General features: G+C 37.8%; 1 protein-coding gene across 6 annotated transcripts in view; it reads left to right on the top strand.

The window, feature by feature from the left end:
* Positions 1 to 14366, top strand: part of HMCN1 (hemicentin 1) — a 551288-nt gene that overhangs the window by 405624 nt on the left and 131298 nt on the right. For all 6 annotated transcript variants that reach the window (XM_049868532.1, XM_049868536.1, XM_049868533.1 and 3 more), the window contains 5 exons: positions 478 to 645; positions 4292 to 4405; positions 4980 to 5066; positions 11254 to 11445; positions 14173 to 14346. In XM_049868532.1, coding sequence (XP_049724489.1) covers positions 478 to 645; positions 4292 to 4405; positions 4980 to 5066; positions 11254 to 11445; positions 14173 to 14346 — 735 coding nt within the window. The remainder of the gene's footprint in view (positions 1 to 477; positions 646 to 4291; positions 4406 to 4979; positions 5067 to 11253; positions 11446 to 14172; positions 14347 to 14366) is intronic.

Here is a 14366-nt window from a genome sequence, read left to right on the forward strand (position 1 = left end):
TTGTGTGGTTTGCAACCAATGTGTGAGTCAAAGCTAAAGGAATCAGAACATAAAAAAGAAAAATCAGTCTTAAGTATCTTTTCATTAACTCACTGCCGTCAAGTCGATTCCAACTCATAGATTAGTTTAAATTCTTTGGAGTAGAATTGTTAGAAAATCCTGCCTGTAACATAAAGGTCACAAATTCATATTAGAAATTTATCAGAAAAGACAAGTGACCCATGTGAAATCATTCACCACTTTTAGAATATTCATATGAAAGTCATTTAGTGCTAATAGTGGGGAAGAAGTGACATTTTTATTTATAGGAATGTCACACATACATGCAAATAATAATAAGCATTGTGATTGCCTATTTTGCTTACTATGGACTAGAAAATGGAGATCTTATTAACAATAAGCTATCTTGTATTTGGTTTTTCATATGTATTGGCAACTGTTCTTTTTGTTTACTATTTGTTTTGTTTTGTCTTATAGCCCCTCCAAGCATCGTAGGGAACCATGGAACACCTGAAAATATCAGTGTGGTAGAAAAGAACTCAGTGTCGCTAACTTGCGAAGCTTCAGGAATTCCCCTGCCTTCAATAACCTGGCTTAAAGATGGGTGGCCTGTCAGTCTTAGCAGTTCTGTGAGAACTCTCTCAGGTATTAGAAATTCTAGTAGCCTGATAATCTGGTTAGCTTTATAAGGCCAAAATTTTTCTATGTGTTTTTATAGTCTTATCGTTCTCTTTTATTCTGTTGCTTACTATATAATATGTATTTAGATGGACTCAGAAAGCTATCTGAAAATGGATACCCACTGCTGTCGAGTTGATTCTGACTCATAGCAACCCTATAGGACAGAGTAGAACTGCCCCACAGGGTTTCCAAGGAGCAGCTGGTGGTTTTGAACTGCCGACTTTTTGGTTAGCAGCCAAGCTCTTAACCACTACACCACTAAAAAAAAAAAAAAAAAAAAAGGCTAGATTTTCTCAAATAAGAAAATTAAGAGGCCAGTTGTACTTAACAGATCTTATCAGGAAGGCTAGAAGAAGTATTTACTGACAATATTTTCAATGGGCAGTAACCATGATGGTAAATGATGTCAAAATAATTAATATGTCTGATTGTATTTAGTCTGGAAGAATAAATCTTATGGGTAAATAATGAAAATTAAATTTAAATATTTGAAGAGATATAATGCAGAAAAATATTACATTGATTCTGTCTTGTTCCAGAGGCTAAAACTAATTCAGTGTGCTGAAGATTGTAAGGATAGATTTGGGTCTGAATATAAACAACTTCAAAAATATTTAGATTCTTTAAAATCAAGATGAACTACTTTTAAAGGGAGGGGGCTCCATTCTCTTAAATCTATTCAAAGAAAACAGATTCCCATTTTTGAAAGCTTTTTTAGAAAAGATCCTTTCCTAGTTTTGGAATTGTCGTTGTGTGCTATGGAGTCAATTTCGACTTACAGCAACCGTTTATGACAGAACAGAACTGCCCCATAGGGTTTCCTAGGCCGTAATCTTTATGGGAACAGATTGCCAGGTCTTTTCTCCCACAAAGCAGGCGGTAGGTTTGAACTGCAGTGTTGGAATTAGCCTAAATATCCCAAAGAATACGTTTCTCCGTGATCTTGGTCTATAAATGACAGGAGCTTGAAGAGCAGTGTACATTGCTATTAACTCTATTTATTATTTATGATACTCACTAGATACATAACTTCAGGCAAGTTACTTACCCAATTTCAATTTCTTCACCTGTAAAATGGAGGTATAAATAATTAAAATTAATAACTTGCTTCTTAGAGTTGGTGTAAAGGCAAAATGAGGTAATGTGTGTAAAGCAGCTAATACACATTTGTTGTTATTATTGCCGTAGACAATCTGGTAAAAGGACTCCCTGTCCTGGGAAATTTTCCTGTGTCCTTACTCTGGTGCTTTCATTGTCATAGGACTTCCAGTCGCTGTTGACCTTAAGAAATGCGTAGTAATGAGGATTAAAAATTGGTTGTCAAAAATTTGAGCACATTTTCTTCTTGTCTTGAAAAGACCCTCATATTATTTGAAATTCCTTATTGTTGCAAAAGTAGGAACACTTGTTAAGTACTATAACTACATTAGACTCCTGTAGATATAAAAGGCAACACAGAGTGATGTACTCTGGCTTACTATAGATTTACTGGAGTGGTGTTTTCATTTCATTTAGTACTACCTGGCATTACCTGACTAGCTGCTAGGGATCCCTGAGCAACCACATTAAAAGTATTTCACCTTGTGGTGCTGCCAGAGGAGTCATCCAGTTTTACAGTCTGAACATGTCCCCTTTGCAATAGATGAATGAGAATCAAATCAATGGCATATGACCGGCCTGGTCCTTGCTTGGTCTGCTGCACACTTCTGTTTCTTTAAGATTAGTCCTCTTGAGACCTTATGTGAGGCTTTTCTGCAACCATTACTTTGGCGAAGGCCCTGTCATTGTTAGAAGTCATCTGCCAAGAACAGATAACTGCTATTAAAATTTAACAGGTACAATAAATGTCTCCATATAACTTATTGTGAGAACACCCTCCTCCACCTCCTCTGGAGTAAGTAAGAAGATGAGGGAACAAAGAGAAAAGAAAGATCCTGAGACTTATGACGTTGAGTGGGTAGAGCCAGCAGTGACTCATAGAAGTAGTATTGCTTAAATTTCTTTCAACTGTAATCATACTATGGTCTCACTAATCTGGAGCTACAGTGAGAGCTTGAATCCTTTCCTAATTAATATATTTTAACATGTTTAAATTATTTCTGTATTCAATTTTGTTTGCCTAAATTCAACTGGGAAAAAACAAAACTGAATTCAGGTAATCGGCTATATCTAAATAAGATCCAACCATTGGTACTACTAACTTCACATTTCTGTGGGTTGAGGATGGGATGACAGCTTGTTGTGTTTATAAAAACAAAACAGATGAAAACTCCAGAGAAAACTAGATGCAGGTGAATATTTACATGAAAATTTCATAGGACACTGTTTAAATTTTTTCAGTTCAGATGTCACAGGCAAAAATACACAAGATAGAAATAATTACAAAATCTAAGAATGACTTGTTCTTTCTTAGACTTACTCCTGAAATGGTTTCCAGGATCCTACTCTCTTGGTGCCTCTCTTAGTTCTCTGAAGACTTTGATTCACGCTCATTTGCTGGTTCTTCTTTTGTCCTTAAATGGAGGTTCCCTCCAAATTACACCCTTCATCATATTATAGTTTCATTTCAGTCTACATGTTCTCCTTGAATGAAGAATACTTCCTCAAACAAGATGTTACATAGAAGTCCAAATATAAAAAAAAACAAAAGCAGAGTTGTAGTACTATAAACATAATATAAATCCTAATTCTAGGGTTCCATGGCACACAATTGAAAACCAGTAAGTCAGTTCTCATGCCTTCACTTATCACTTACACATTGATGTCACCCAAATCAGCGTTGTTGATCCTTTCCTCTATCTAAAATTCCCTTTTCATATGTTCAACTGCAAACTGAGAATCTTTTACTAAACATCCTGCCACGGTTGTCTTTCTAAAGCACAAATCAAATCATGACTTTTGTTTGTTTATACACTTTCATGGCCTTCTGTGTACACAATAAAGCCTAAACTCCTTAGCAAGACTTTAAAGGGCCCACAGATGCTGGCTGTATCCCATCTAGCCTCATCTCTTGCCATTTCCTTTACTTACTCTGCATTAGGAAACCCTGGTGGCGTAGTGGTTAAGTGCTATGGCTACTAACCAAAGGGCTGGCAGTTCGAATCTGCCAGGTGCTCCTTGGAAACTCTATGGGGCAGTTCTGCTCTGTCCTATAGGGTTGCTATGAGTCGGAATCAACTCTATGGCACTGGGGTTTTTTTTTTTTTTTTACTCTGCATTAAGTACAATTACTCACATCTTTTTACCTCCACGTCCTTGTTCATATTCAATGTAGAATGGCTTCTTTCAACACCTCTGTGTATTACAGTATACGTGTTTGTAAGATCATGTTCAAAATTCATCTGCTCTGTGAGACTCCGTTTTTTGTTTGCTGTCCATCCAGCATTGTTTTATTTTAAGTTGCTTTCTTTTGTTCATTTGTTTTTTCCACTGAACCAGAAAATTAGTCTGAATTTTCTAGTCTGCTTTATCTAGGCTTAAAACGTAACATAAATTCATTTTAAAGGCCTTTGAAGTGTATTGGTTAAATTTTTACCTGAATTGTGTCTCGCTTGGACAACTTGTAAGGATTTAGTTTCTGTTTGAGTTATCTGGCGATTTGCTTTTCCAGGAGGTAGGACTCTACGATTGATGCAGACCAGAAGCGAAGACGCTGGCCAATATACTTGTGTTGTAAGGAATGCAGCTGGTGAAGAAAGAAAAATCTTTGGACTTTCAGTATTAGGTACTTAAGTAATTTGCAATATCTAGAAAAGATTCTAAAAAAAAAAAAAAAAAAAACGCATTGCCGTTGAGTCGGTTCAGATTCTAACTGGCTCAAATCCACTCTGGGAGCACAGCTGAAATTTATTTATGACTTAGTCTCATGCTGATGTGTGATTTGGCCCCTGGACTTTCACACTTGGCAAGAATTACTATTAGAATGGTTTGGAGCAACCAGCCTGATTGAAGTGGCTGAAATGCCATATCTTGCATTTCACAATCGTTCAACCGTATCCAAGACACTGAATAACTTGAGTCCTGGTTAGGGTTATAGCAGAGGAAATAAACATCTAATAAAGGCTCTTACTCATTGATTTGTTGACATATTTTTATCCAGACTTTATGGTTTAATAAAATTATAATAAACTGTATTATAATTGGATTTGTGGCATATAACTTTATTATATATCTTAAGATTAGACTTGGTCATGTTAATGTGATGATATCATCCTAGTAAACAAATGAGGAATAGAATTGACGCCTATAAGAGCCCCGCTGTTGGAGTTGTGACTTACTTTTTCTATGTATTTATTTAGTACCACCTCGCATTGTGGGTGAGAATACTTTGGAAGATGTGAGGGTAAGAGAGAAACAGAACATTACACTGACTTGCGAAGTGACGGGTAAGAGGTTCAATTCTCATACTTCTGCTATCGCCCCATTAAGTGATTATTCATTGCCTCCTCTGTATACCTTAATTAGTTGGGAAAAGCCAAGCTTCTATAATAAACTAAAAACCAAACCCATTGCTGCCAAGTTGACTCTGGCTCATGGTGACCCCATAGGACAGAGTAGAACTTCCGCATAGGGTTTCCGAGGCTGTAATCTTTACAAAAGCAGACTGCCACATCTTTTCTCCCATGGAGCCGCTGGTGGATTCAAATCACTGATCTTTTGGTTAGCAGCTGAGTACTTAACCACCTTGCCACCAGGGCTCCCAGCTACTAGAATCTCATTCCTGGGTAATCTCCACTATCAATAATGTCACCAAAGCACCTGCCTATTTCTTTGAAATGAAATGTAAGAAAACAAGAAAAGGAAAGAAAGGAGCAAGCAGAGGAAATAAGAGGAGGTAGCCAGGAAAAACCTACATATAAGTAGAAATAATTAAAAAGAGTAATGGGCAGTTGAAATTGAATTCTAATGTAGCTGCTAGAAGTACAAACAAAAAATGCCTAAGATTTTGTGGAGATAAAAAACACTGGTCACTTCTTTTAATTCAATACAATTACTCTTTTTAATTATCTTACTAAAATTATCATCTTAATTCATCATCTTGATAAAAATGCATTCTCCATTATTTTTTAAATAACTTATTATGTGAGGTTCATGTAACATAAAATTAATCATTTTTAAGTGGACAATTAAGTGACATTTAGTACATTCACAGGGTTGTGCAAGTACCATATCTGTGTAGCTTGAGAACATTTCCATCACTCCACAGTAAACTGCTCACCAATGAAGCATTCTCCTGACCTCCAGCCCCTGGCAACCACTAATCTGCATTCTGTCTCTATGGGTTTATTATTCTAGATATTTCATATAAATGAAATCACATAATATGTGGTCTTTTGTGGTTGGCTTCTTTCACTCGGCATGGCATTTTGGTGGTTCATCCACACTGTAGCATGTATCAGTACTTCATTTCTTTTGAATGTGAAATAATATTCCATTTTATGAATATATCACAATTGATACATCCAGTCATTTGTGCTATTTCTGCATTTTGGCTATGTAAATAATGCTGCTATGAACATGTGTGTGCGTATACTTGTTTGAGTGCATGTTTTCAATTATTTTGGGTATATACATAGGTCTAGAGTTGCAGGCTTATTTTGTAATTCTATGCTTAACCTTTTCGGGAAACTGCCTAATTGTTTTACACGGTAGCTAAACCATTTTGAATTCCCAACAGCAATACCCAAAGGTTCCAATTTATACACATCTTAGCCAACACTCTACCACGCATCTGTCAGTTTGTCATAGTATGGTGGCTTGCGTGTTGTGATACTGGAAGCTTTGCCACAGGTATTTCAAATACCAGCAAGGTCACCCCTAGTGGGCAGGTTTCAGCTGAGCTTCCAGACTAAGACAGTCTAGGAAGAAGGATCTGGCAGCCTACTTCTGAAAAACTTGGCCAGTAGAAACCTTATGAATAACAGTAGAACATCGCCAGATATAGCCCCTCCGGTCAGAAGGCACTCAAAAGACAACTGGGGAAGAGCTGCCTCCTGAAAGTAGAGTCGACCTTAATGACGTGGATGGAGTCAAGCTTTTGGAACCTTCATTTGCTGATGTGGCACAACTCAGAATGAGAATAAGCAGCTACAAACAACCATTAATAATAAGAGTGTGGAATGTACAAAGTATGAATCTAGGAAAATTGGAAATCATCAAAAATAAAATGGGATGCATAAAAATTGATATCCTAGGCATTAGTGAGCTGAAATGAACTGGTATTGGCCATTTTGAATTGGACAATCTTATGTCTACTATTCTGGTAATGACAAATTTAAGAGGAATGGCATTGCATTGATCATCAAAAAAAATATTTCAAGATCTGTCCTGAAGTACAACACTGTCAGTGATAGGATAATATCCATATGCCTACAAGAACAACCAGTTAATACTATTTTTCATATTTATGTACCAACCACTAAGGCCAAAGATGAAGTAATTGAAGATTTTTACCAATTTCTGAAATTGACCAAACATGCAATCAAGATACATTGATAATTACTGGTTGTGATGGATTGAATTATGTCCCCCCAAAAATGTGTGTATGAACTTGGTTGGGCCATGATTCCCAGTATTGTGTGGTTGTCCTCCATTTTGTGATTGTAATTTTATATTGAGAAGATTAGGGTGGGATTGTAACACCACCCTTACTCAGGTCACCTCCCTGATCCAAGGTAAAGGAAGTTTCCCTGGGGTGTAGCCTGTACCATCTTTTATCTCTCAAGAGATTAAAGGAAAGGGAATCAAGCAGAGAGTTGGGGACCTCATACCACCAAGAAAGCAGCACCAGGAGCAGAGCACATCCTTTGGTCCGGGGTCCATGTGCCTGACAAGCTCCTCAACCAGGGGAAGATTGAGGGCAAGGACCTTCTTCCAGAGCCAACAGAAACAGAAAGCCTTCCCCTGCAGCTGAGGCCTTGAATGTGGGATTTTAGCCTACTTACTGTGAGGAAATAAATTTGTTAAAGCCAATCCACTTGTGGTATTTCTGTTAGGGCAACACTAGATACCCAAGACACTGGTGATTGGAATGTGAAAGTTAGAAACAAAGAAGAGGAATTAGTAGTTAGAAAACATGGCTTTGGTGATAGGAACAACGCTGGAGAGTGCATGATATAATTTTGCAAGAGCAGCGACCTTTTTGCTACAAATACCTTTGTTCTACAACACAGTGACTATACAGGTGGACCTCACCAGATGGAATACACAGGAATCAAATTGACTGCATCTCTGGAAGGAAACAACGGAAAAGCTCAATATCATCAGTCACAACAAGGCCAGGGGCCGACTGCAGAACAGACCATCAATTGTTCATATGCAAGTTCAAGTTGAAGCTGAGGAAAATTAGAACAAGTCTACAGAGCCAAAGTATGACCTTAAGTATATCCCACCTGAATTTAGAAACCATCTCAAGGATAGATTTGATGCATTGGACACTAATGACTGAAGACCAGATGAGTTGTGGCATGACATCAAGGACATCATACATGAAGAAAGAAAAAGGTCATTAAAAAGACAAGAATGAAAGAAAAGATCAAAGTGGATGTCAGAAGAGACTTTGAAACTTCTTTTGAATGTAGAGTAACTAAAGCAAATGGAAGAAATGATGAAGTAAGAGACCTGAACAGAAGATTTCAAGGAGCAGATTGAGAAGACAAAGTAAAATATTGTAATGAAATATACAAAGTGCTGGAGTTAGAAAACTAAAAGGGAAGAACACACATGGCGTTTCTCAAGCTGAACAAACTGAAGAAAAAATTCAAGCCTCGAGTTGCAATATCGAAGGATTCTGTGGGCAAAATATTGAATGATGCAAGAAGCATCAGAAGTGGATGGAAGGAATACACAGTGTCACTGTACAAAAAAGAATTAGTCGATGTTCAACCACTTCAGGAGGTAGCATATTATCAAGAACCAATGGTATTGAAGAAGTCCAAGCTACACTAGAGGCATTGGTGAAAAACAAGGCTCCAGGAATGAGAGAATACCAACTAAGATGTTTCACCAAATGGGCGCAGTGCTGGGGGTGCTCTCTTGTCTATGCTAAGAAATTTGGAGGATGGCTACGTAGCCAACTGACTGGAAGAGATCCATATTTGTGCCTGTTCCAAAGAAAGGTGATCCAATAGAATGCAGAACTTACCAAACAATATCATTAATATAGTTTTGCTGACGATCATTCAAAAGTGGTTTTAGCAGTATATCGACAGGGAACTGATAGAAATTCAAGCCAGATTCATAAGAAGAGACGGACATTGTTGCTGACATCAGATCGACCTTGGCTAAAAGCAGAGAATACCAGAAAGATGTCTACCTGTGTTTTACTAACTGTGCAAAGGCAGATATCACGGAGAAGAATGGGAATTCCAAAACATTTTGCTGTGCTCATGTGGAACCTGTACACAGACCATGAGGCAGTCATTTGAACAAAGCAAGGGGATACTGCATGGTTTAAAATCAAGAAAGGTGTGCATCAGGGTTATATACTTTCACCATAGTTACTCAGTCTGTATACCGAGAAAATAATTGAAGAAACTGGACTGTGTGAAGAAGAATGTGGCATCAGGATTGGTAGAAGACTCATTAATGGCCTGAGATATGCGGAAGACACAACCTTGCTTGCTGAAAGCAAAGAGGACTTGAAGCACTTACTGATGAAGATCAAAGAGTACAGCCTTCAGTATGGATTACACCTCAACATAAAGAAAACAAATATCCTCACAACTGGGAACCCCAGAAGACATGGCCCCTGAACTAAAACCCTTCCTGAAGCCAACTCTTCAGACAAAGAATAGATTGAACTATAAGATAAAGTGATACTCGTGAAGAGTGTGCTTCTCAGTTCAAGTAGATACACAAGACTAAATGGGCAGCTCCTGTCCGGAGGCAAGATGAGAAGGCAGAAAGGGATACGAGCTGGTTGAATGGACACAGAAAATCCAGGGTGAAAAGGAAGATAGCAACTAGGGTCACAACAATGTGTGTATCAATTTTTGTATCAGGAACTAAGTTGAGCTGTAAACTTTAGCCTAATGCACAATTAAAAAAAAAAAAATCCTCACAACTGGACCAATAAACAACATTATGATAAATGGAAAAAATTGATGCTGTCAAGGATTTCATTTTACTTGGATCCACAATCAATGCCCATGGAAGCAGCAGTCAGGACATCAAACAATGTATTGCATTGGGCAAATCTGCTGCAAGAGACCTCTTTAAAGTGTTAAAAAGCAAAGATGTCTCTTTGAGGACTAAGGTGTGCCTGACCCAAGCCATGATATTTTCAGTCACCTCATATGTGTGAGAAAGCTGGACGGACAATGAATAAGGAAGACAAGAAGAACTGATGCATTTGAATTATGGTGTCGGCAAAGAATATTGAATATACTGTGGGCTGCCAAAAGAATGGACAAATCTGTCTTGGAAGAAATACAGCCAGAGTGCTCCTTAGAAGCAAGGATGGCAAGACTTTGCCTCACCTTCTTTGGACATGTTATCAGAAGGGACCAGTCACTGGAGAAGCACATCGTGCTTGGTAAAATAGAGGGTCAGCAAAAAAGAGGAAGACCTTCGAAGAGATGGATTGATGCAGTGGCTGCAGCAATAGGGTCAAGCATAACAATGATAATGAGGATGGCACAGGACGGCACAGTGTTTCATTCTGTTGTGCATAGAGTCTCTATGAGTCGGCACTGACTTCACGGCACCTAAACAACAACATTTTCTCTCTCAACCATAATCTCTTGCCCCAGGTGGCTCTGGGTTTTTCATTTGCCTTACTGTTTTTTGAAAAATGCTTGCCACTTGTCAGCCCAGAGTAAATTCTGAGTTAGGTGAAACAGAGACAAGTACCTTGCTTCAGTCCTTCATGTAGTTTCTAGACAGGTGAGATCAGACAAAAAAATAATTTGTAAATAAGATCTCTGAAGCCAGGGGCCAAGGCACCACACTGAGAACACAGGCTGCAGTCTTCAAGGCTACAGTCTTCAACACTGCCACCAAGCTGGGGAGGGAGGTGGGGTAAAGGCAAGTGAAAATGCCACAAAGCTTTTCTACATTTTTAAGTTGCCTTTTTCTTGATTCAGCTGTAAACCTTTGACTATTTTCCATGGTTCTGATAAAGATGATTTTGACAGTTTCTCCTTGTTTCTTTGATGCTTCTGTGGAAGGACTAGAGTCTAGAACTGCTCACCACCATTTTGTTGATGTCACCCCCTTTCCACTAAAGAAAAGTACCATTTTTATAAAATATTTAATTATAATAGTCTAAGGTATGGCAAAATTCAGTTAAGTACAAAAACTAATTTAGAATCTTTTAACTCTTAGACCAAAAATAATTCCTATTTGATAGTCATTAGTAATATATGTATACTTTTTAAAAATTGTAGCATAGTCATTATTATTATAAAATAGGCTGTTTGCAAATTTATTTTTAAAATGAGTGTTACTACATTGTTTCAGAAGTAGGATATTTAAAAAACACAAGTGAAAATACCCCCTTTCATTGTTCATAAGTTGTATAAGTAATTATTAGCCAGTGCTCAGAAATAATTTTTTTTTTTTTTTTAACAGGGAGCCCAGTACCAGAAATAACATGGCACAGAGATGGGCAGCTCTTCCAAGGAGATGAGAGCCACCACATCATGCCTGGTGGCCGTTTTCTTCAAATCACCAATGCCCAAGTATTACACACAGGGAGATATACGTGTTTGGCTTCTAACACAGCTGGTGACAAGAGCAAAAGTTTCAGTCTTAATGTGTTTGGTAGGTATAAGCTTTGCCACAAAGTCTTGAAGAATCACACCTGACTATAGCCTATGTTTTCTTCTTTTCTTCCTCTATGTACTTAATATTTCTACTGTTGTATTTCATTATGTGAGAAGGACCAGCATTGTGTACACTTGCTGTTTTTCTTTCGCTTGCTAATTAATTCACTCATAAATTAATTTGTTACATATGGAACACTTACTATGCTCCAGGCACTGCATTTTGTGCTAGGAGCACAAGGTAGACATTGAACACGCAGTAGGAAAAGGTTAAAAGAGTGCACTGGGTAATAAGGAGAATAAGTCTATTGATACATTCAGCTCTTGCATAATCAAAGTTATGATTGCAGTTAAAACAGATTCTTCATTTTCATTGCAGTTCATGTTTTGAAATTTAGAATGTACCAACAAAATTATTTATTTGATTACTAATCTGAAAATACTTTTCATCCTACTAAAATCAGCTAACCTATATCTGACTACCCATTATTTTTTGTAGTTATTGGCTAAACTATATGGAAATACACAGAAATTTCCATGCTCAGAAACCTCCCATATAGAGCATAGCCATTGGGTAGCTTATAGTCTAACTGAGAAGATATGTATATGTATATATATGTGCAAGAAATGTTAAATCATAGTGCATAGTATTAGGTAATGTGTAAATAAGTACAAAATTAATGATATAGATAGATAATAATTGTATAAGGCTATGAACTCCTCACAGGCAGAACCCCTGTTTGTCTTGTATGGGATTTAGTCCTAGCATCTACCACACAGTACCAAATAACAGAGTATATTGAATGACAGTTCTATGAATGACAGTTCACAATCCAGTTTCTTCCAAACATGCCTGTGATACCTAGTCAATGTATGAAAGGCAAATGTCTCTCCTTTCCTCTCTTGAAATTCATTGCTTCCCTTAGAGCTACAAGTTTTCTCCTGCCACATTCCTCCCACCACTGACTCATCTCTCAGTAGTAACCCATCTCCAAATCCTGTCTCCTCTCCTATGCTCTCTGGAAACCTGATTTAAAACCCCCTCCAACTCCTCTGTAATGGAAATGTAGCTCTTCCTAGAGACATCAGTTCACCAGAAACCCTCTTCAGGCGAGACCACTCATTCTTTATTCCCAGGGATCCCAAGTCATGCCATCTGACTACCCCCACTACTATCCTCCATGCTTATTTACCTACTTCCTGTCATTTGTTGAAGAATTAGGAATCTAAATAAAAGCCTTCTGTTCTACCAATTTCACAGTTATTCAAGTGTGAGCTTTTACAACTGCCAGTCCACCCAGCCATAAACTGAATGCCTTTACTCCTCCTTTTCCCAGAGGTTAAGGCATCCTTCTTGTTCACAGTTACTGCTTGCAATCATGCCCTAGATCCTGTGTCTTTCTACCTTCTTTGATATGTTATCTATTCCACCATCTGTCTTATCTACAGTCTCACCTTCTACTGTCTCCATCACGTTGTATTGTAACCATTCCCTGCCCCACTGAAAGATGACTTCAGCCTATACCATTCTTGACACTGCTCTGGCACGGACTACTGTACTTATAGATTTAATGACTATTTTTTAAGTCCTTATCTTAATGTTTTTGACACTATTGATCACTTTCTCCTTGACTGTGCTCTTTTCGTGGTTATCCTTATACGCCTTTGATTGCTCATTTTCTCTTTCTTTTACGGACTCTTAGTTGGTCCAGCATTTAAACACTGCAACATCTCCAAGTATTTTGCTCTTATTCCACTGCTCATTTTACTTTATATACTCTCTCCAGGTAATAACTGTCATTCCCGTAGGTTTAATTATCATTTTCTATGGACTGGTAACTTTGAAAATCCAGATCTTTCTCCCAAGGCCAAGAGTCCCATGTGCAATTGCTTGTTGGACATTTCACCCTGAAATTCTCATGGACACTTAAAATTTAAGATATTCAGAATTGAACAAACCATCTTCCTCTTCTAATGAGAAAATCTTCTGAAATTTCTGTTTCTGTTGCTTCACTGCAGTTTAAATAGATTTCCAAGCCAAAAAAAAAAAAAGGCCTAGTAGTTATCGTGGACTTCTCTGTCTCCCTTATTCTTCTCACTCTTTAAATTCTATCAAGTTCTGCCAATTGACTTCCTAAATATTTCTGTAATTACTCCCTCTTCTTTATGGTTCCCTCAGTGTTCTACTCCAGTCCCTCGTTATCTCTTGTGAAACAAATGTACCGTCTCTAACTGATATCCTTCCAATCTGACCCTTTCAAATCCATCCTTTATATATGCCCTGTTTGCCTCTCACTATTTACCTCTCCTCTGCCCCAATACCCTCCTTCTTTGACTAGTCTCCCTTCTTTCACTAACTAACTACCACTAATCCTTTAAGGCTCACTTTGCATGTCTCCTGTAAGAGGCCTTCTCTGATGAGAGCTCTCACACTGCCTATCTCAAATCCAATTGAATGTCATGTCTCCATCCCTGAAACGAAGTTCCCATGATTGACTTTACTGCATCGTGTTAGGATTCCTTGTTTTTGTGCCTGTATCCTCCATTACCCTGTGAGCTTTTTGAGGGATCTCACTGCTTTTGTGTAAAATAAGAACAAAAACCAATCGTTTTCCTATGTCTGTGAGAGAACGGAATTGCACAAATAGGTACAATGGAAGTTTAGAAATGTGTAAACGGAAATTTCTGACTACATTTCTTTAATCACTTTTTGAATCTGTTTTAGTATCTCCTACAATTGCTGGTGTAGATAATGATGGCAGCCCTGAAGATGTCACTGTTACTCTTAACAACCCCACTTCTTTGGTCTGTGAAGCTTATTCATATCCTCCAGCTACCATCACTTGGTTTAAAGATGGAACTCCTTTAGAATCTAACCAAAATATTAGAATTCTTCCAGGTAATTAGCTTACTTCGGAT

This window comes from Elephas maximus, chromosome 24 (genome assembly GCF_024166365.1).
Source record: "Elephas maximus indicus isolate mEleMax1 chromosome 24, mEleMax1 primary haplotype, whole genome shotgun sequence".
NCBI classification, from domain to species: domain Eukaryota; kingdom Metazoa; phylum Chordata; class Mammalia; order Proboscidea; family Elephantidae; genus Elephas; species Elephas maximus.